General features: G+C 31.8%; 9 protein-coding genes across 10 annotated transcripts in view; 4 read left to right on the top strand and 5 right to left on the bottom strand.

The window, feature by feature from the left end:
• Positions 1 to 66: 66 nt before the first annotated feature.
• On the bottom strand, positions 67 to 1526 carry LOC132908385 (GPI mannosyltransferase 1). The gene has a single exon (XM_060962372.1). The coding sequence runs from the start codon at positions 1524 to 1526 to the stop codon at positions 375 to 377; it is 1152 nt and encodes a 383-aa protein (XP_060818355.1). The 3' UTR covers positions 67 to 374.
• A 28-nt stretch (positions 1527 to 1554) lies between these two features.
• LOC132908395 (uncharacterized) overlaps positions 1555 to 17947 on the bottom strand; it is an 82702-nt gene continuing 66309 nt past the window's right edge. Inside the window, exon 2 of the mRNA XM_060962385.1 lies at positions 1555 to 1822. Coding sequence (XP_060818368.1) covers positions 1588 to 1785 — 198 coding nt within the window. The 5' untranslated portion in view covers positions 1786 to 1822 and the 3' untranslated portion in view covers positions 1555 to 1587. The remainder of the gene's footprint in view (positions 1823 to 17947) is intronic.
• On the bottom strand, positions 1824 to 2736 carry LOC132907937 (uncharacterized; the record flags this gene model as incomplete). Its single annotated transcript, XM_060961391.1, has 3 exons — positions 1824 to 2066; positions 2150 to 2286; positions 2631 to 2736. Coding segments are annotated over 3 exons (261 nt in total), but the record flags the coding sequence as incomplete, so codon positions are not given.
• LOC132908394 (ER membrane protein complex subunit 6) lies at positions 2710 to 3983 on the top strand. Its single transcript, XM_060962384.1, has 5 exons — positions 2710 to 2884; positions 3199 to 3359; positions 3426 to 3518; positions 3625 to 3644; positions 3765 to 3983. Exons 1-5 carry the CDS (start codon positions 2848 to 2850, stop codon positions 3793 to 3795), a joined length of 342 nt encoding a protein of 113 aa, XP_060818367.1. The 5' UTR covers positions 2710 to 2847; the 3' UTR covers positions 3796 to 3983.
• On the bottom strand, positions 4191 to 7420 carry LOC132908373 (excitatory amino acid transporter-like). 2 transcript variants are annotated; one of them, XM_060962354.1, is made up of 10 exons: positions 7186 to 7420; positions 6831 to 7028; positions 6679 to 6769; positions 6401 to 6599; positions 6122 to 6332; positions 5785 to 6063; positions 5434 to 5667; positions 5160 to 5354; positions 4953 to 5087; positions 4191 to 4877 (listed from the first exon to the last, which is right to left on the bottom strand). In XM_060962354.1, the coding sequence occupies exons 2-10, from the start codon at positions 6902 to 6904 to the stop codon at positions 4670 to 4672; spliced, it is 1626 nt and encodes a 541-aa protein (XP_060818337.1). In that variant the 5' UTR covers positions 6905 to 7028; positions 7186 to 7420; the 3' UTR covers positions 4191 to 4669. The 2 variants fall into 2 exon arrangements, with proteins under 2 accessions (XP_060818337.1, XP_060818338.1); XM_060962355.1 differs by having other exon boundaries at positions 6831 to 7022; positions 7232 to 7420.
• LOC132908368 (transforming growth factor-beta-induced protein ig-h3-like) lies at positions 8465 to 12063 on the top strand. Its single transcript, XM_060962348.1, has 14 exons — positions 8465 to 8641; positions 8838 to 9102; positions 9196 to 9294; positions 9364 to 9428; positions 9506 to 9651; positions 9728 to 9901; positions 9972 to 10272; positions 10340 to 10549; positions 10622 to 10759; positions 10838 to 10953; positions 11025 to 11215; positions 11281 to 11452; positions 11519 to 11641; positions 11718 to 12063. The coding sequence occupies exons 2-14, from the start codon at positions 8993 to 8995 to the stop codon at positions 11862 to 11864; spliced, it is 1992 nt and encodes a 663-aa protein (XP_060818331.1). The 5' UTR covers positions 8465 to 8641; positions 8838 to 8992; the 3' UTR covers positions 11865 to 12063.
• Positions 12133 to 15098, top strand: LOC132908393 (U7 snRNA-associated Sm-like protein LSm10). The gene is made up of 3 exons (XM_060962383.1): positions 12133 to 12388; positions 12458 to 12575; positions 14663 to 15098. Exons 1-3 carry the CDS (start codon positions 12249 to 12251, stop codon positions 14855 to 14857), a joined length of 453 nt encoding a protein of 150 aa, XP_060818366.1. The 5' UTR covers positions 12133 to 12248; the 3' UTR covers positions 14858 to 15098.
• LOC132908377 (5'-nucleotidase domain-containing protein 1) lies at positions 12998 to 14665 on the top strand. The gene has a single exon (XM_060962361.1). The coding sequence runs from the start codon at positions 13067 to 13069 to the stop codon at positions 14546 to 14548; it is 1482 nt and encodes a 493-aa protein (XP_060818344.1). The 5' UTR covers positions 12998 to 13066; the 3' UTR covers positions 14549 to 14665.
• On the bottom strand, positions 14854 to 17903 carry LOC132908383 (acetyl-CoA acetyltransferase, cytosolic). The gene is made up of 8 exons (XM_060962369.1): positions 17763 to 17903; positions 17127 to 17248; positions 16785 to 16897; positions 16330 to 16529; positions 16016 to 16245; positions 15759 to 15947; positions 15533 to 15695; positions 14854 to 15457 (listed from the first exon to the last, which is right to left on the bottom strand). The coding sequence occupies exons 1-8, from the start codon at positions 17809 to 17811 to the stop codon at positions 15339 to 15341; spliced, it is 1185 nt and encodes a 394-aa protein (XP_060818352.1). The 5' UTR covers positions 17812 to 17903; the 3' UTR covers positions 14854 to 15338.

The following is a 17947-nucleotide window of genomic DNA, read 5'->3' as shown; positions in this document are numbered from 1 at the left end:
TCTAATATTCCTACCACTGTCACTAAACTCGTGATAGTTTCGGATAGGGATTTGCAGATTTTTCGATTTCAATTTTATTCTCTTTTATTTTCACAAAACTTCGTTTCACGTTGCACAGATAACATATATTTATATTTTTAATTATATTTAATTTCGATAATAATAATGTCTTATTTTTTTAATTTCTAATTAGAAGTTATAGTACGCGATAATGTCGTTCAAAACTTTCACATTGACAGTGAAAAATAATAAACTGACAATCCACATATACATAAAAGTATTCAACCCTTGAAATTCCAATAAATAAGCAGCCAATAACCAAAGGCTTTGGCTGAGAATCCGAGAACAATAATGTCTTATTTTTTAATTTCTAATTAGAACTTATAGTACGCGATAATGTCGTTCAAAACTTTCACATTGACAGTGAAAAATAATAAACTAGCAATCCACATATACATAAAGGTATTCAACCCTTGAAATTCCAATGCATAAGCAGCCAATAACCAAAGGCTTTGGCTAAGAATCCAACCAAGACACAAATATAGTGATCTACGTAAGGTTAATCCAAAGCGCGGGAGACACAATGGTAAAAGAGACACATACCAAAAAAAGTATTGTGATGTTTGTACTGGATTATACGTCACTATTACCATGGTTTCTGTGAACATTGCAAATGGCAGGAGAGACTTGCTTGAATATTTATATGACAAAAGTACTAGTAGTATCAGTTGTGGCAAGAAAGTAAATATTTTGTTAATTACGTTAGATACCTTATCAGCAAATAAATATTGCATGTAAAAATGAATGGAAAAGTTATGTTTGGGATCTTTGCGTATCATATGATAGATGAGACTTTCATAAAGAAATTTATAACCATAAAAATAATAATTTATAGCTGTCAAAAAAATTATTAATGATACGCAACTAAGTACCAGCTTTAACTGATTTTTGGTTGGTATGACATAACTTTTATCGCGAAGAGCAAGATACATAGGTAAAATAAACACTATAGGGTATAATCTAAAATGAATTGACAAAGCATAAAATAAACCTGCTAAAATGAACTTATCTTGCAGAAAGAAATATAAAGTTAGCATAACTAAAAGGACTGTCACAGTTTCTGCATTCCCTCTGGTTGAAATTACAACTGTAAAAGGATTATAAAGCCATGTAAAAGCACATGTACATTGTAATTTTTCATTATAATTTTGTAGGGCCAAAATTTTTTTTATTAAAATTGTTACCAAAATATCAAGAAAGGAAAATAAGATTTTCCCAAAATTTTCATTTATAAAAATATTAGGTGTTAGAATAAACGCTAACAATGGTGTATAGCGATATGTGGCTCGTTCAAATGGTGATGATCCTTCTACCATGTGTCTCGCAGCATCGGTAAATACCTTATAATCTACATCAGTATATGGAACATTAAATGTTTTATCATGAAAATTTGAGTAAAATACTAAAGTTATTCTGAAAATAAAGGCTAATACACAATGTGCCTTAAATGACAAAAATTCACTCATTTTTATGAATTTAAATATTCTTCTTAAATAAACAATTCTTTATAGCAAATAAAGTTTTACTTTATAGTTTTGTATTATTTTTTGCAGCAGCTCTCATTAGGCATGTCTTAAATTCCTTAAACTCACTTTCACAGTCGCCTTTTTGCAAATTAGACTTTGCTAATACACATGCAGCATACTTAGCTCCAGATTCATGGCATTGCGCAATGACAATTGGGTACTTTCTAAATCGCTCTTTTGCTTTTTTTACTGCTTCCATCTTGAACAACGTGTCATTATTTACCACGTATTAATATCTATTATATAATATATATGTATTTGCTATTTATTCGTACATTACTTGTGTCAAAATATCAAAACATATCTATGTCTACTTGTTTTTTGGAATTGGCGGTGTTTGTGTCCATTGATACAATGTCGATGCAAGAACACCCACTATTAGTGCACTGCATATTCTAATTGTCATTAATCTTTTGTTGTTTTCCAAGCGTACAATTTTGAACTTCTTATCCATAATGAATTTTATTTCTGAGCTTTTCTCTACAACAAAACGAAATTACAGTAAATTAGTAAAAATTTTCAATACTGAAATGATTATACATGACAAAATTATTTGTACATACGTAATCCACTGTATTATGTTCGTATGGTTTGGAAGTATCTATACCATCACAGACTAACGAAATAGCAGAATGTTTTATACAACACTGTCTTAATTCCTCTATAACGTATTCACACCGTGATGGTTGATAGACGTTGTCTAAAATTGAATAACTAATCAGCACATGTATAATCTTAAATGCATAAATAAATAGAAAATTTTAAATAGAAACCTTTTAAACACTGCTGTAATTTACATGCAAACTTTTTACATGGATCAGCAGTCGTCATGCGAACAAATCAAATATCTCTTTAGATATGTAAAAATCTAACGACATACATCTTATATAATCTGAAGTTGCAACTGGATCGACCGTACTAGTATCATAAAGCTAGTGCAAAAAAGGATATTTCAAAACTCAATTTATTGGTTATAAAATGTATAAATTTAACTATTTAATTAAGAACTCAGGAAATGCTAGTGATAGCATATTAAATTTTTACCTTCCGCGTGATAGACTTCCAACACAATGAACAAAAATGATCTGAATAACCCTACGTCACGCGTAACAAAATCTTGATAGCAAGTAGATGGCACTCTAAACGTAGTTTATCCTAGCAGCCGACAAACGAACTTTAATGTACACATATACATAGTCATTAACGAATGTGTTAGGTTAAATTATAAAAATCTTTTGCTAATATCAACAGAAATATAACAATGTTGGGACAAATTAAAACAAAACAAGAGAAAGGAGGTAAATAACAGAGTATCGATTATTCTAAGGCTATTTCAATATTGAATGCATTTTATTAAATATTTGTAACATCTCTCATAGGTTATATTTTTATTTATTAATATTATATATAAATCCAGAAACATCAGATTGTATAGGAAATAAATCTTGTAAAATAGCTTTTTAAACAACATTGAAATTCATTTACATTTTATTTTCATCTTGCCATTTATTAAATAATTCTGTTTTTTAATTTTTTTAATTATTCAGAAACAATGCTACTTTCATATAAAGTAAACTTACTCTCTGGTATTAAATCTCCTTTTTTTTTTCAGAGATTATTGCATATAGTGAATCAGCTGTTGTAAATAATGCTGCTGTGGTAGAATACTGTAGGATATCAATGGCAGCATTATCAGGAGGCACAGCTGGTTTATTAGGATTAACTGGATTATATGGTTTTGGTTTCTACATTTTTGCTGTATTTGGATTATGGGTAAGAATAATTTTTAAAAATATTATTATCATGTAATAAACACTGAATAGAAAATGCTTTTTGTAGGCAATGTTATTGTTAAAAGCTGGAGGTCAATGGAAAAAATATTTTATAAGTAGACGAAATCTTTTAACTAGTGGATTTTTTGGAGGCCTTTTTGTATCCTTTACACATAGTCTTATTAAAGGAAGAAATTGAAATATTAAATACCTATTAAAACGGACAAGTATTTTCCTTATTACGACTTATTATAATCATACAACAGACATATGTGCTGTTTTGGACGTATCCTTTTATAAACAATTGAATATTCTTATTCAAATACAAGAATAAATGACATATTTACGTAACTCATCGCTATGCATAAAATTTATGTTTTTTATATTTTCCTTAATATATTATTAGATTTTTATATGGTATGGTACATGTATACTGATTAAAAGGATGTTTAGATTTAAGGGTTTATATTTTTTAACTAAATATGTCGTTAACTAATTAAATATATCACAAACAATTGCCAGTTGCTGGTCAGAGTAATAATATTGTTGATAAAGCACTATGTGATTTATTGTATATGTATGTACATAGAACACTTTCGAAAATACATTTATTCCGTCTGTTCCACCTGCTTGAATTTGTTCATTATTGTAATATTTCTAATGTGTATAATAATTATAAATGCAGTTAATCTGTATTTATTCTTCTGTTTCTATAATATACATATAATAAATAACATGGTATATAAACAATGTTAACAAAGCATTGTAAAATCCCAAGGATAAATTATCTAATACGATAACAATCTGTTGAACACAGTTTTTCAAAACATGATTAGAATAAAATTCTTTATTCGATTATTAAAATGAATAAATGATAACACATACATAATCTCATAACAAGTTAAACATTTCAGTTCATACATAAAAGCTACGTTTAATCCTCTGTACAATACAATTTTCAATTAATTTTCATCAGTACTTAATATATTGCGGCATACCGCAAGAAAACAGTTCACAATGATATTATTTTGTACTTAACATGCTCACATTTTTATTACACTCTGTATATCAATAATAGTTTGACAATATTTTTTTTGATAGTCTTAAAACATTTGTAACTTATCAACAATTTTTATTTGATCAAAAATCCAAAACTTTGTTGGCAGTGAGAAAATAAAGTTTCATTTCTACCAATTCCATTCGATATCATGGTGATAATTCATTGGTCGTGCGAGTGAGCAGAGTTTTCTTTTATGTTACCGTACAAGAAGCTAAAGAGAGTGTTCGAAGGAAGATCAGTATTCTTGCAAATCAAATCTTTGTTTCGGAACTTTCCTCAGGAGCAGGTACGCTCTCGCGTTGACAACTCTCTGAAATGTCCTCAAGAGGTGTCCCCATTTCAAGACCCTCTAATTTCCTTTCTTGATCCATTTTCTCCAGTTCATGTTTACTTAAATGATAAACTATTCCAGCTCCATATCCGTCACCCAAAACGTTGATCGAAGTTCTGATTCGATCCCTTCGAATAATAAGATATGTTAATGAATCTGGTTTTCTGTCGCTTGACGTATATGAATATAAATAATGGACTTACAACATCCAATCAACAGCAAATAATAGAGAAATGTCGTTCGTCGGTAAACCTAAAGCTGTGAGCACTAATAACATCGTAATTAAAGCTGCGCTGGGAATACTTGCTGCCCCTATACTGGCCAAGGTTGCTGTGAGACTATATAGGCGAAGGAGAACCATAAGTAAATAATAGACCTGGGCATATTTCTGTCACATCGATCATACAAACCTGACTGTTATAACTTCACCTATTCCTAACGAGATTCCATTCATTTGGGCGATGAAAATTGCAGCAACCGCTTCATAAAGAGCCGTTCCATCCATGTTCACCGTAGCTCCGACTGAGACTACGAATCGCGTTACACGTGGATCGATTTTATTGTTTTCTTCGAGGCATCGGAAAGTTACAGGCAAAGTTGCAGCGCTAAAGACATTAAAAAATATATCGTACAGTTTACATAAGCTTATTTACAAAAAAGAAGAAAGAAGTTATCATCAGGTACCTTGATGCCGTTCCCAAAGCTGTAATCCAAGCTTGCATCATACCCTTGAAGAACACGGCAGGATTCTGTCGAGTTATAAACCAAAATATCGCTGGCATAGTGATTATAGCATGAATTAATAAGCCCACGATGACCGTCACCATGTACAGGCCCAACATCTGAGCAGTTGCCGTCAAATTGTTGATCGACATTATCTTACCAGCAATCAAACACATGATTCCGAACGGAGAGAACCTGCATGATATTAATACTCGTATCTTCTAGATATTTCTTCATGTCAAATTACAAATCGGATAAGCAGCAAGGCAATCGGTAGCAGGCTAGAAATTAAGTCTTATCTCGATCGCTCACCACACCACAATAATGTTGACAAACTTCATGATTATTTCGTTCAGAACCACGAAGAAGTCGACCATCAATTTTCCTCGAGGGCCGATTTGTCCAGCGAGAAGGCCGAACGTAATACAGAACACTATCATTCCCATCACGTTCGTTCCATCCTTGTATACTAATTTTGGCTCGATAACTTGAGTGATTTCATGTGTTCCTATGGGAATCACTTCCATCGTTACGTAAGTGGTCTGCACCTGCTGGAAGCACGCCTGCACCAAATTTTCCGGCACCATGTTTCTAAAAATGGTATTCATCGATGACGATTTATGCGATCTGTATCATGTATATCACGTACCTAACTATGTCGAGAATTGCGTCTAACGTAGACATTTCTGCGATATCCGCTTTAGGCGCGGTTATGGTGGTTTTGATACTAGGATCACCGGGGTGGATTATAAGCACCATTGCGATACCAACTATGGCTGCAAGAATGGTCGTTACGGTGTAATATATCAATGCTCTATATCCCATTCTTCCCGAACCCCTAGGGTCTAATTGCGCCATTCCTACAAAAAAGGATAACTTAGAGAGAGACTAGCTGAATGCAATGATTTATTGGATGTTGTATAATCACCGGAGATAAGCGACGAAACAATGAGTGGCAGAATGCACATCTTCAACAGTCGCATAAGGAGTTCTCCAGGGAAGCTGAGAAGAATAATGGTTTGCAGCGAAGGACTGGCTAATCGACCAAGAAATCCAAGAATAAGACCCACCAACACTCCAATAATCGTAAGAACCAAGAGCGTGTTCTCTCCGAACCAATCCACTACCTATATTTATGTTCAAATAGAATTCGAATGAAATATAAAAGGAATGTTGAAAGAAGAAAAACATATGAATACAACTAACTAGTTGTAATCTGTCAAGCGGTGTCTTCTTATCGGGACAAATCTTTTCTTCTTCCACGGTCGTTATTTTCTCGATCTCATCGGAACATGACCTAGAAATTGTTCTAGGTAAAAAATCAAACTGCAAAGAAGGTAGCAGTTCGCAAATCTTACGTTTGTGCTTCTTTAACTTCCGAAGCGCCTCTAAGGACCGCGACGGCTCCAGATATACGTTTCCCAAGAGACATTTTGATCAATTTGATAATATATCACTTTTAAGACTTCTTGAATACTCTTCCTCTGTATACGAGGAAGATCACGGAGAACTCGTACTCGTTCATCCCGCGGCTTTCACCGCTCTGGCGTCTGTGTCTGTACAAACCAAAGAGATCGTCATTGTATAAATTCCCTTTAACTACTAAAGAACTACACGTTCCCTTATGCGTATATAACACAGAGTCCTTGTGTCTCGTTTATCAATCGATCAAAGTTAAAAAGCGAATATTAAAAAGCATAATGGAAGGCCGACACTGTGCTAAAACATAGAAAAGTAAATTTCCCGTAGGAGGTCACACCTGAATCCTCAGTAGCAGATTCAGAAGCACAGTTTCAGAACCACTGCACCAATGCGATGAAATCGTATAACGAGCTAAATGGCATCCGTCACCGTGGATCTTGGCAGGTCTTTTACGCGCAATGGACTACCGAGTGACTACCGTATGATCGAATACCCGGGACCTGGCTGGGTATCGCGTCGTTACGATCTGCCATCACGCAGATAATATGCCCCATCCAGGAAGCTGATTAGAGCTCGTGAGGGGTCAGAGGGTGAACATCGTAAGAGTGAAGGGAGACAGATCGGAGAGTAACAGAGATAGTCGGCTACAGGAAGAGGGCACTCATCAGAACGGGTCGCACGGCACTGAATAAGCAGAAGGGAGAAAAATGTGTACCACGCGCGTCTGTTTCGCAGAAATAGACCCGTCTCTATTGGATCTACGGCATCGGCTAAATTGTTCTAAATGGAGAACTTGAACAGTTCATCCCTTGACGCACAACCCCCTACGAAGTGATTAAAATGTATTACAATGTTGCATTACCTCTTATGAAACGTTCCGACATTTACTATTGTAGTTACACGATCTGTTTCTACGTTTTCTCTTTCTTATATGTAAGATGCATTTGAAATAAAATAGGAGCTCTTTGAAAGACGTCGTTGCGTCTTAACAGGTTAATACGTTCTAAGTACAAAAGTACATTCGAGAGAAAAGCGTGGTTGTGGGCGTAAACGCTATGTACCACATATACATGCCACTTGCAAGACTCGTTAATTTTATCGAATTAAAGGCAACACCGTAAATCGCGTTATAATGCTAGACTGAAAAGTAAATTACGATCATATCTACGAAAATGGATGCCGCGTATCAGTTTCCCTTGCTTGATGTTATTTTAACGGGAAATGCGAATCTATGTTGCCCTGGTTAATTCATGGAATCATGGAAAGTGCATTAACAGTCGTATGCATCGTCATATTATTATGCAATTCTATTTATATATAAACCACATATATCCGTATTGAAATGCAATATGAAATTGGAAATTAATTGGAATTTGATGTATTTTACTGCGATTACTAAATTCGAATTGGAACGTACATAACGAATTATTTTGAAAGTATGTAGGATATGGGCCAATTTATAGGGCCCCTTTATATATCCGTTGTAAGGTAACCCAATTTCTCTTGCAATGATGGCTATGAGTGACTATATACAGACTAATAGTTCATAACACTAGCAGTTCATAGAGCAGATGTACAATATAAGAGTAAGTTATCTGTCACCTCGAGGGACTGTTTAATATTTTGCTACACATTCGTAACAAGAAATCGTAAATATAAAAAAGGTGTATTTCGTAGGAGTGAATTTCGCCGTTGAAGATAGTGTTATACAAATATTGATAAATATGAATGTCGAAGGCATTTCAAGGTCAGTCGTATCCATCATTTAAAATATATATTCTGATAAAATTGCATATTAATGTGCAATACGTTGCTATGTAAGTCTTAACATATGCAAAATTCATCTACCCGATACAAATGATTCCTAAAAATTGAGAAGCGTAACGTGTACTAGATTTCTCAATATTAATTCACGTAGATAACATCGACATCCATTTTAACAGATATATTTCCCAGATGGGATGGAAGAACATAGCCCTTAAAATACGAAGCATTTCGAACCGAGTCATTCTCAGATGTTCTGTTCGACCAAGCAAGTTACGCTTGTGCCGCGAGTCTTTTCATTTTATCGTGCAAATATTTTCATCATAGTGAAGACATGTTCAGTGAAATTATAACGAAAATATTCATACCATTAACGGTATTTAATATAGTTTATGCGTATCAAGGAAATTCTTGGTGGAAGGTTGACAATTCGCAAAGACAAGGGTAATACTTGCATAATTGTATATATATGTATTTTTTAATTTACATTAGTAGTAAATGTTTATGAAACTAGTTTTATATTTCTAATTTCTGTAGACCTAACGTATGCGCCGTAGAAGTAAACGATGACATAAGCTATGCTTATTACACTGAAAGCAAACAGTGGAATCCTCGAAAAATTTGTGGCAAGCCTACGTAAGTATAATTATACATTTTAGATATGATACATATTTGAATACTTCAATGCTTTCGTTCGCTTCGCAGATTCGTAAGATACGAATGCTGCACAGGATATTATAGAGTTCCTGGGTATCTTGGATGCACAGGAGGTAATAGATGCAATTACATATTATCTTAGTCTTATATTCGTTTCCAAACTCAATTATACTTCTATTATTCCTTTCAGTAAAACCATTAATAAATCTCATAGAAACAACACGACGAGTGGGTGCTACGAAATTTGCAAAATTAATCGAAAGTTCATCCATCGCGGAAGAATTGATCAATGGACCACCCTTAACATTATTCGTACCATCCGACGATGCTTTTGATGTATGTTTAACAAAAATATGCGATGTGTAATCGTCTAATATATCATCTAATATGTTTTAATCATTATCCTTTTCAGCACTACTTAAAAGTAAAAGGTATTCACCAAGAATACGACGGTAACAGATATGTAAATTTAATCGCGAATCATATAATAGACAGACGCGTATTATCAAATCAATGGCAAGCAAATCTTTTAATTCCATCGCGATTACAAGGAAACGTTTTAAGAATCAACAAATTTTCTAGCGGAGTAAGTAACATGTTGAATCGTAATAGCTTATATATGCACAATTGTTCAATAAACGCTTTCATCTTCACAGATGGAAACAGTGAATTGTCATCGAATTATTCGCAAGGATCAAGTTGCCACTAATGGAGTTGTGCATGTTATCGATGGAGTTTTGGATCTTGCTTTGGCACAAAATTCAGATATAATTGAGCTCGCTTCCAGGGACGGTAGATTCGAAATATTTACAAAAGCCCTTAAAAATAGCGAGTTAGGAAATAGAATTAGGTTCAGTGAAATACCCTGTACTATTTTTGCACCCACGGATCAAGCTTTTCATCATATTCCTAAAAGACAATTGACCGATATGTTGGAAAACCCGACAGCATTAAATGGTAATTGAATTGTGCCGAATACATTTATGTAAGTTTTCTCTTCTATATAATATATTGTTTGGTTTAGCATTAATTGCTCATCATATCGTAACTCATCCTGTATGCGTGCCAAATATAATTTCGGAATATCATGCAAGCACGATGCAAAGACAAGAACTAAAATTAAATTGCGGTCCATATGGACCCATAGTAGATAATGCAAATATAAGGAATGAAATGTATCATGGAAAAAATGGATTACTTTACGTTGTTGATCGTGTGTTACTTCCGGATCGAGGTAAATAATTCTTACTTGAATGGCATTTAAGATCTTCTAAGAATCCTTCATTATGAATATAACACATTGCAGCTAAAACTATCTTGGATGTGATCAAGGAGGAAGGATTATTTAAATTTTTAGAAATAATTAAAACAGCTGAATTGGAAGAAAGTTTGAGACATTTGAAACACTTCACAATGTTTGCTCCCTCTGAGACAGCAATGTATTGTATGTATATTCGATCTCTATTCTTGACAAAATTAGACAAATGTATTTTGTTTCTTAATATAAGATGCTCTTTTATAGCTCTATCAAATCAGAAACTTGTAGAATTGCAAAGAAATCAAAAGAGTGCTCGGAACTTTGTTCTTAATCATATAGTTACGGGAACGTACTTCACCGATGAAATTAGTAGCAATCAAGTAAGTTAAGTGCAAAATTGAATATTTCAATATATTCCTCAATAATTTTTAAAGATTATAATCCATTATAGATCGCTAGAACGCTTGAAATAGGAGTTCCATTACGCTTCCAAGTTTATCGTGGTAATTTTGGAATAGAAAACGCATTAATTATGAAAGCTGATAGAGAATGTAGCAATGGCGTTTTACACGTTATAAGTCACATTTTACATCCTGCAGAAGAATCTTTAGATTATATTTTGAGAAAAGAAGGCAATTTCAGGTAACTCTTTTCCTGTACACGAAAATTTCAAGACTCTGAGAAATATAAATGGAAAATTGTTACAGTATTTGGTTAGACGCTATGGAAAGAATTAAAGGCATACAACCACAAATGTATGACCAATTTAAGCGCGCGAATTCTTCATGTACATATTTCGTTCCTTCGGATAAAGCATTTAAACAACTAGGAAATGCCAAACTTCAAAAATTATTGGAAGACAGGAACTATCTAACAAAGGTAATACTATTTTTATGAACAAATTGATTGATTCAATTAAAAATGTTTTTCGTTGTTTACTTTCAGACACTACAAAATCATATCGTGGATAATATGTTACTTGCTGAAAGCTTCATGCCAGATTTACAATATACCGTCAGAACTAAAGGAAACCCGATAAATATTATGAGAAAAAATAACAGAATTTTGGTAAGGACATAGGTTTTTAGTGATTTAATAAAAATAATAAAATGAGCACCTTACAAATTATAATTTTTTACTCCAGGTAAATGATGCCACTCTTGTAAAGAGCGACATTTTGAATAAAGCTGGAGTTGCACACGAGATAAACTCAGTATTACTACCTGATCAGTGTTCTAATGGTCATAGAAGAATACATGATGGATCATTTGTAAGAAAAGCTTGTTTTTAAGATAAATAATTAAACCCATCTATATTACTGACTCACGTCACATATCCATTACGATACTATACATATTAATTACGATACTATATGTCTACCTACATATGTGTATATATATAAAGTTTACAAAGTATGTAGCAAGTTACTCATGCACTTATCTACTGCATTATGTATTCGTTTGGAACAATATATATTGAAATTTAAATGATTTCTGGACTATTTAATCGTTCTTTCGTTAACTGTGTTCAAAAGGCATAGTTTCTTTTGGGTATATTTATAGAGTTGGCTACACTTGTAACACGTATAAATATTTCTGGTAACACATACTCTACTAAATATCTGCCGGCGTATATTATCAGATTGATATTATTATGCTTGAACTTGTATGGCATTATGGCTCCTGATTCAAAAGAAGAACGGTATTTCTATTTTAATACCTTAGCCATTTTATTAAAAGCAGTCCAAAATGAACGTACGACAATAGATCTTCGAAATGAAGCATCAGTTTATGGTATTGTAGAACACACAGATGCGTGAGTAATTTTCCTTTATATGCTATCATTATTGACCTAGGACTATTTAAATTTTTTGCTTTTTTGCAGTTACATGAATATTGTAATGAGAGATTGCATCTTCACAGACCCTAGGGGAGACTCGTACAGTTACGACATGTTCTTTGTGCAAGCAAGAAATATCCGTTTCGTTCATATTCCACCAAAAGTAAGTAATTTTAAAATATAAGTCCTACTGTAATATTTTAGTTTAATTATAATACATGATATTTAATTTTTGATAATGATATTATAAATAAATACGAGTCAACTTTATTTTATTGCAATTATCGAATGTATATTGTACGTTATATATTATTTAAAATGTGCTCTGTTAAATTCATTAAACTTATTATTGTATGAAAGTTTTACATAAAATGTCTTACGGGATAAGTATTGCAAAAAATAGGTATCATTTTGTTGTTGCGTTTATGCATATTATTATTGTGTTGTCTAGGTATTTTTGAAGTCATAGGTTGCTCATATATCAGATAACTGAAAGTTAAAGTATAAATTTAGAATGATTTTATCTTTGTGTAAACATTGTTCCTTTACTAATAAAAATGGACACGTGTTGTGTATGTAGTATGTGTTGTGTATGTAGTATGTGTTAAGTGCTTTAGTTATATATGAACATATACATACAAATAAATAAGAGAAATGATAAAATCTTGGCATTTGCTTTACAAATCATTAGCATCTTATTCACAAGTGCAAAGTATTTTGTGGTATAACACTGGTGACAAATTAAAATTTTTCACACATTTTCGGACTCATATAAATTTGAAATATTACTCTACAACAGCCTCAATTACTCCATCAACACAAGTCAACATGAGTGCATTTAAGTTCCTTGATTATGACTGTATTGGATTTGATTTAGACAATACACTTTTACGTTATAATGTGACAAACATGGTACACTTGATATATGAAACTTTAGCCAATTATTTAGTTACAGAAAAGGGGTACAACCCTAAATATTTGTTAAAGCCATTAGAAGATAAAGATTTAGATTTTATGCAAAAAGGATTATTCTTAGATTTTGAAAGAGGAAATATACTTAGAATAAATGCTGATGGTGTAATTCAAAGAGCATGTCATGGAAGTAATCTATTAAGTATTGAAGAAATCAAAAAGATATACCCTGGGCAGAGATGGGAGACTACAGATGCTTTTTGTAATGACATGTTATCCACATGGAACGGTCCTTTATCAATGAAAATGAGAAGTTTATTAGATTATTTTGATGTTTCATCATCTCTTATTTTTGCAAGATTAATAGATACACTTGACGAAGAACAAGGAGGACCTTTGAATGCATATAATGTTTGGCCTAATATGTTGGATGGATTGATTGAAATGTTTAACAGAGATCATCTTAAAATGAACAGAGGATACTTTTTTCCTAGCCTCAGAAAGAATCCTCATAAATATATGTATAAATGTACTGCAAGAACTATAACTTGGCTTCAAGAATTAAAAAGACATCGTATTACTTTCCTTGTCACTGGATCAAATGTTGATTTTGTTGATTTTAATGCTACTTATGCTCTTGGAGAAGACTGGAAATCTCTATTTGATATTGTAATTTGTTATGCAAAGAAACCTGCTTTTTTCATTGAAAAACGCCCTTTTCTTGATATTGTAAATAATGAAGAAGGTAATAATATCATAGAAAGTAAAGATTTAAAACAAGGTGGTATATATAGCCAAGGTAATTGGAAAGGACTTACTGAATTCCTTGAAAATTTATCTGGAAAGCAAAATCCTCGTTATGTATATATTGGTGATAATCTTTTGCAAGATATTTATGTACCAAATTCATATGTACAATGTGATACAGTAGCTGTAATTGAGGAACAAATGTCTGAGGGAATGGTTCATCAAAACTTATCACATCCTGATGAAAAAGTATTAAATTCAACATTTTGGGGCTCTTATTTTTGTTTAAAAGATCCTAACATTAATATGGACTCATTATGGGGACATGTTATAAAAAAATACTCAAAACTTTGCATACCTGATATAGATTTAATAGCTCAACAGCCATTAGAAGAATCTTACTTATGTTTTTATAAAGATGGAAAGAAATATGATGGATATTATCCTGCAGTACCGCTTAGTATATCTACGTTTTAAATTCATAAATTTATCTCCAATTTATTAACCCCCAAACAGAAGTTTTGTAGTTTTATGTTAACTTGCATGCTATAACATATTAGTATCATATTTATAATATATTCTTAATTCAAGATACGTATTATACCAGCTATCAAGGAACAATTGCAACATTTGCTAATGCATAAGAGGGACCTAACACGTACTAAACGTACATTTAAATCAAAACATACTGAACAAAAACAACGAGAAGGGCTAGCAGCAGTGGAGAAAATTTTAGAAGATAGAAAAAAGGCAGAGCAGAGATTGAATAAAAATAAAACTAATTAATAAATTGATAATGTTATATTTTTATTAACAATTAAATTTTCCATTTACGAAAATAACTTCTATATAAACCTACATTGCATACTATAGTGTACAAGTTCAGCATAAAAATGATTGTTTTGTATAAATTGTAAATACAGTTGCCAATAACTGATATATAAGTAAATATAGACAAAGTAAATTTATCTAATTATATTAGTCAACACCTTATTATAATGATACAAAATAAATAGTATTATAGAAGAATGTTCTCAACTTTCTATTATGGCCTTGTACATTTTTTAGAATAATATTAATTAATATTTTTTGTAATAATATACAAACCTTTAATGATTTAATAAATGTCTAATAAAAGCAGTATTTCATCATAATAATCCAAGAAAATACTAAAAGTCTTATGTGACGCACCCACATAGTATTTTGTTGCAAAATAATAATGCTTAAGTATTAATGAAATGCAATACCTATTTGGATAAAGTATTTGTTATTTTCTTTGAACAGCAATTGCTATTCCCATTCCTCCACCAATACATAAAGCTGCAACACCTTTGTTTCCACCAATTCTTTCTAAGGAATGCAATAGAGTTACTAATACTCTAGCACCTATAACAGAACATAGATTAACAAGAATACTACAAGAATATAATATTTTCGATTATTCTAATTTTGCTATCATACCAGATGCACCAATAGGATGCCCTAAAGCGATAGCTCCGCCGTCTATATTAACTTTGTTAGGATTTAAACCAAGAGCTTTTACGCAAGCTATTGCTTGCGCTGCAAAAGCTTCATTTAATTCATATAAATCTACTTCTTCTTTTGTCCACTTTGCTTTTTGTAACTAAAATATTCACCTCCTTCATTACATGAATTTACATATCGTAACTAAACTGTATCTACTAACCACTAACTCAACTGCTGGCACAGGACCTATGCCCATAATACTTGGTTCCACTCCAGCTTCAGCTACTGCAACAATTTTAGCTAATGGGGAAAGTCCTTTTTGTATAGCAATATCCGCAGACATAAGAACTACTGCTGCTGCTCCATCATTGATGCCAGAAGCATTACCAGCTGTAACGGTACCTTTAGCCTAACAATGTATAATTATTATATGATGAAGTATTTCAATTTATGAAAAAAATATGTAATTAGTCATACTTCCAAAAAAGTAGGTTTTAATTTTTGAAGACTTTCTACAGTTGTTCCAAATTTAGGATATTCATCTTTATCCACAATAATAGGTTCTTTTGTAGTAGGTACAGTTATAGGAATGATTTCCTTGGAAAAATAGCCTGCAGTAATTGCAGCTTCTACCTTCTGTTGAGATTTAGCTGCATACTCATCCTGTTCTTCTCTACTTACATTGTAGTCTTTAGAAACATTTTCAGCTGTACATATATATATTCACGAAATTATACAATCGTAATACAATAATTTTTATATGATAGAGGTGTATCAATTACAATCTATACCTGTTACTCCCATGTGAATTCCATGAAATGCATCCGTCAAGCCATCGATTAATAAAGTGTCTTTCAAATTACAATCTCCAAGTTTTACACCTTTTCTAAGGTGTAATACATGACAAGATTGACTCATACTTTCTTGACCACCAGCTACAACTATTTGGTTCTCTCCAGCTTTTATAGATAAGTAACCATTCGAGATTGCCCTAAAAACATGTTTTTTGTAACATTTATTCAGAACATATTACAATTGGACATATTGCAACATATGGAATAACTTAAAAATTAGATGAACTTTATTAAAATACTCCTTTCACTATGACAACATTATATAAAGTAATGACATACATGATGTAACATGACTAAGAGAAGATCAGATTTTTTAACAAAATTGTGGTCATGAAGTAATAACATGCATGATGTATAACTAAATAAGGTTTGAATTACAAAACTGCATTTACTTTAAACCTGAACCACATAGCATATTAAGTACATAAGCAGGTACAGATATAGGAAGACCAGCTTTTATTGCTGCTTGTCTTGCTGGATTTTGTCCTTGACCTGCAGTCAATACCTGTAAAATGAAGTCTCACATATATTTTAAGATAATTAATTTTATTATGTTTATGTTCAGCTATTAATATATCAAAAGATTTATATATACATTATCTTATATATTATCATAGGTCTCTTTGTAGATTTAGGAATTAGGATTTGATTAATGTTTGACAAAAAATATGTATTGAATAATTTAAAATGATTAGTGTATATAAACATGAAAGTTAATTATAATTATAGATTACCTGTCCTAGTATTACTTCAGAAACATCCATAGGTTTAATATGAGCTCTTTCAAGACTCTCTTTAATAACTATACTTCCTAGATCTGATGCTTTCAATGATGATAAAGAACCACAGAACGATCCTAAATATAATGAAGTATTTTATAAAATAATAAGATCTATAATAGAAATTAATTGATTAAAATTCTAATGATTTTATATTATATGATAGAGGCAATAAGAATAAAATATAGAAATAAAAGCAATATAAAAATAATGACATAGGAATAAAAATAAACAGAATATAGAAATTAACACTATCATAATAATATGCTTATGATTTGTATACAACTTTTGCATTTTAGATCAATATTATTTAAGAAAAATGATATGAATAATTTTCTCACGAATGTGCAGATGTATGATGTATTTTTAAATGGAAAGATATTTAATTTGTTAGAATATAACTAAAATAGCAAGAAGGTAGTAGGTGATGTGCTTTTTTAATGAAACACGCTTTTATTAAGTATAACAAAAATTATTGCGAATTGAAAATTTCAATGTATAATGACATTTAAACTGAGTTATTAGTATAGTATAGAATAAATGTTATTATTTTCAATCGTTACATCAAACTTGTAAGGAATAAATTTATACCTATAGGTGTTCTGACCGCCGATATTATTACAACGTCGCTATTGCTCATGTTGAAGACTTATTCAAAAATACGTGTAAACCTGTGAAGAACTGAACGAAGACTACCGCCACGATCCAATATAACGGAAATAAGTTAGCAGAAGTATTATATAGTAATCTATGCCAGTAACGGCTTATTGAAAGTG

This window comes from Bombus pascuorum, chromosome 6, assembly GCF_905332965.1.
Source record: "Bombus pascuorum chromosome 6, iyBomPasc1.1, whole genome shotgun sequence".
NCBI classification, from domain to species: domain Eukaryota; kingdom Metazoa; phylum Arthropoda; class Insecta; order Hymenoptera; family Apidae; genus Bombus; species Bombus pascuorum.
This window is presented reverse-complemented; position numbering and strand designations above follow the sequence as displayed.

Excerpts from the sequence above, each read along its gene's own strand:
- LOC132908393 (XM_060962383.1), top strand. The coding sequence starts at position 12,249 with ATGGCTCCTGATTCAAAAGAAGAACGGTATTTCTATTTTAATACCTTA. Across the intron at positions 12,389-12,457 it reads ATTGTAGAACACACAGATGC|TTACATGAATATTGTAATGA; the intron begins GTGAGTAATTTT and ends GCTTTTTTGCAG. Across the intron at positions 12,576-14,662 it reads TCGTTCATATTCCACCAAAA|ATACGTATTATACCAGCTAT; the intron begins GTAAGTAATTTT and ends TCTTAATTCAAG.
- LOC132908383 (XM_060962369.1), bottom strand. The coding sequence starts at position 17,811 with ATGAGCAATAGCGACGTTGTAATAATATCGGCGGTCAGAACACCTATA. Across the intron at positions 17,249-17,762 it reads GGCGGTCAGAACACCTATAG|GATCGTTCTGTGGTTCTTTA; the intron begins GTATAAATTTAT and ends CATTATATTTAG. Across the intron at positions 16,246-16,329 it reads AATTCACATGGGAGTAACAG|CTGAAAATGTTTCTAAAGAC; the intron begins GTATAGATTGTA and ends ATATATGTACAG.
- LOC132908377 (XM_060962361.1), top strand. The coding sequence starts at position 13,067 with ATGATAAAATCTTGGCATTTGCTTTACAAATCATTAGCATCTTATTCA.
- LOC132908394 (XM_060962384.1), top strand. The coding sequence starts at position 2,848 with ATGTTGGGACAAATTAAAACAAAACAAGAGAAAGGAG. Across the intron at positions 3,519-3,624 it reads GATTTTTTGGAGGCCTTTTT|ACATATGTGCTGTTTTGGAC; the intron begins GTATCCTTTACA and ends ATCATACAACAG. Across the intron at positions 3,645-3,764 it reads ACATATGTGCTGTTTTGGAC|ATTTTTATATGGTATGGTAC; the intron begins GTATCCTTTTAT and ends ATATATTATTAG.
- LOC132908385 (XM_060962372.1), bottom strand. The coding sequence starts at position 1,526 with ATGAGTGAATTTTTGTCATTTAAGGCACATTGTGTATTAGCCTTTATT.
- LOC132908368 (XM_060962348.1), top strand. The coding sequence starts at position 8,993 with ATGTTCAGTGAAATTATAACGAAAATATTCATACCATTAACGGTATTT. Across the intron at positions 9,429-9,505 it reads GTATCTTGGATGCACAGGAG|TAAAACCATTAATAAATCTC; the intron begins GTAATAGATGCA and ends TATTCCTTTCAG. Across the intron at positions 10,550-10,621 it reads TGTGTTACTTCCGGATCGAG|CTAAAACTATCTTGGATGTG; the intron begins GTAAATAATTCT and ends AACACATTGCAG.
- LOC132908373 (XM_060962354.1), bottom strand. The coding sequence starts at position 6,904 with ATGTCTCTTGGGAAACGTATATCTGGAGCCGTCGCGGTCCTTAGAGGC. Across the intron at positions 5,355-5,433 it reads GCTTTGGGAACGGCATCAAG|CGCTGCAACTTTGCCTGTAA; the intron begins GTACCTGATGAT and ends TAATGTCTTTAG. Across the intron at positions 5,088-5,159 it reads GGTGAAGTTATAACAGTCAG|TCTCACAGCAACCTTGGCCA; the intron begins GTTTGTATGATC and ends TCGCCTATATAG.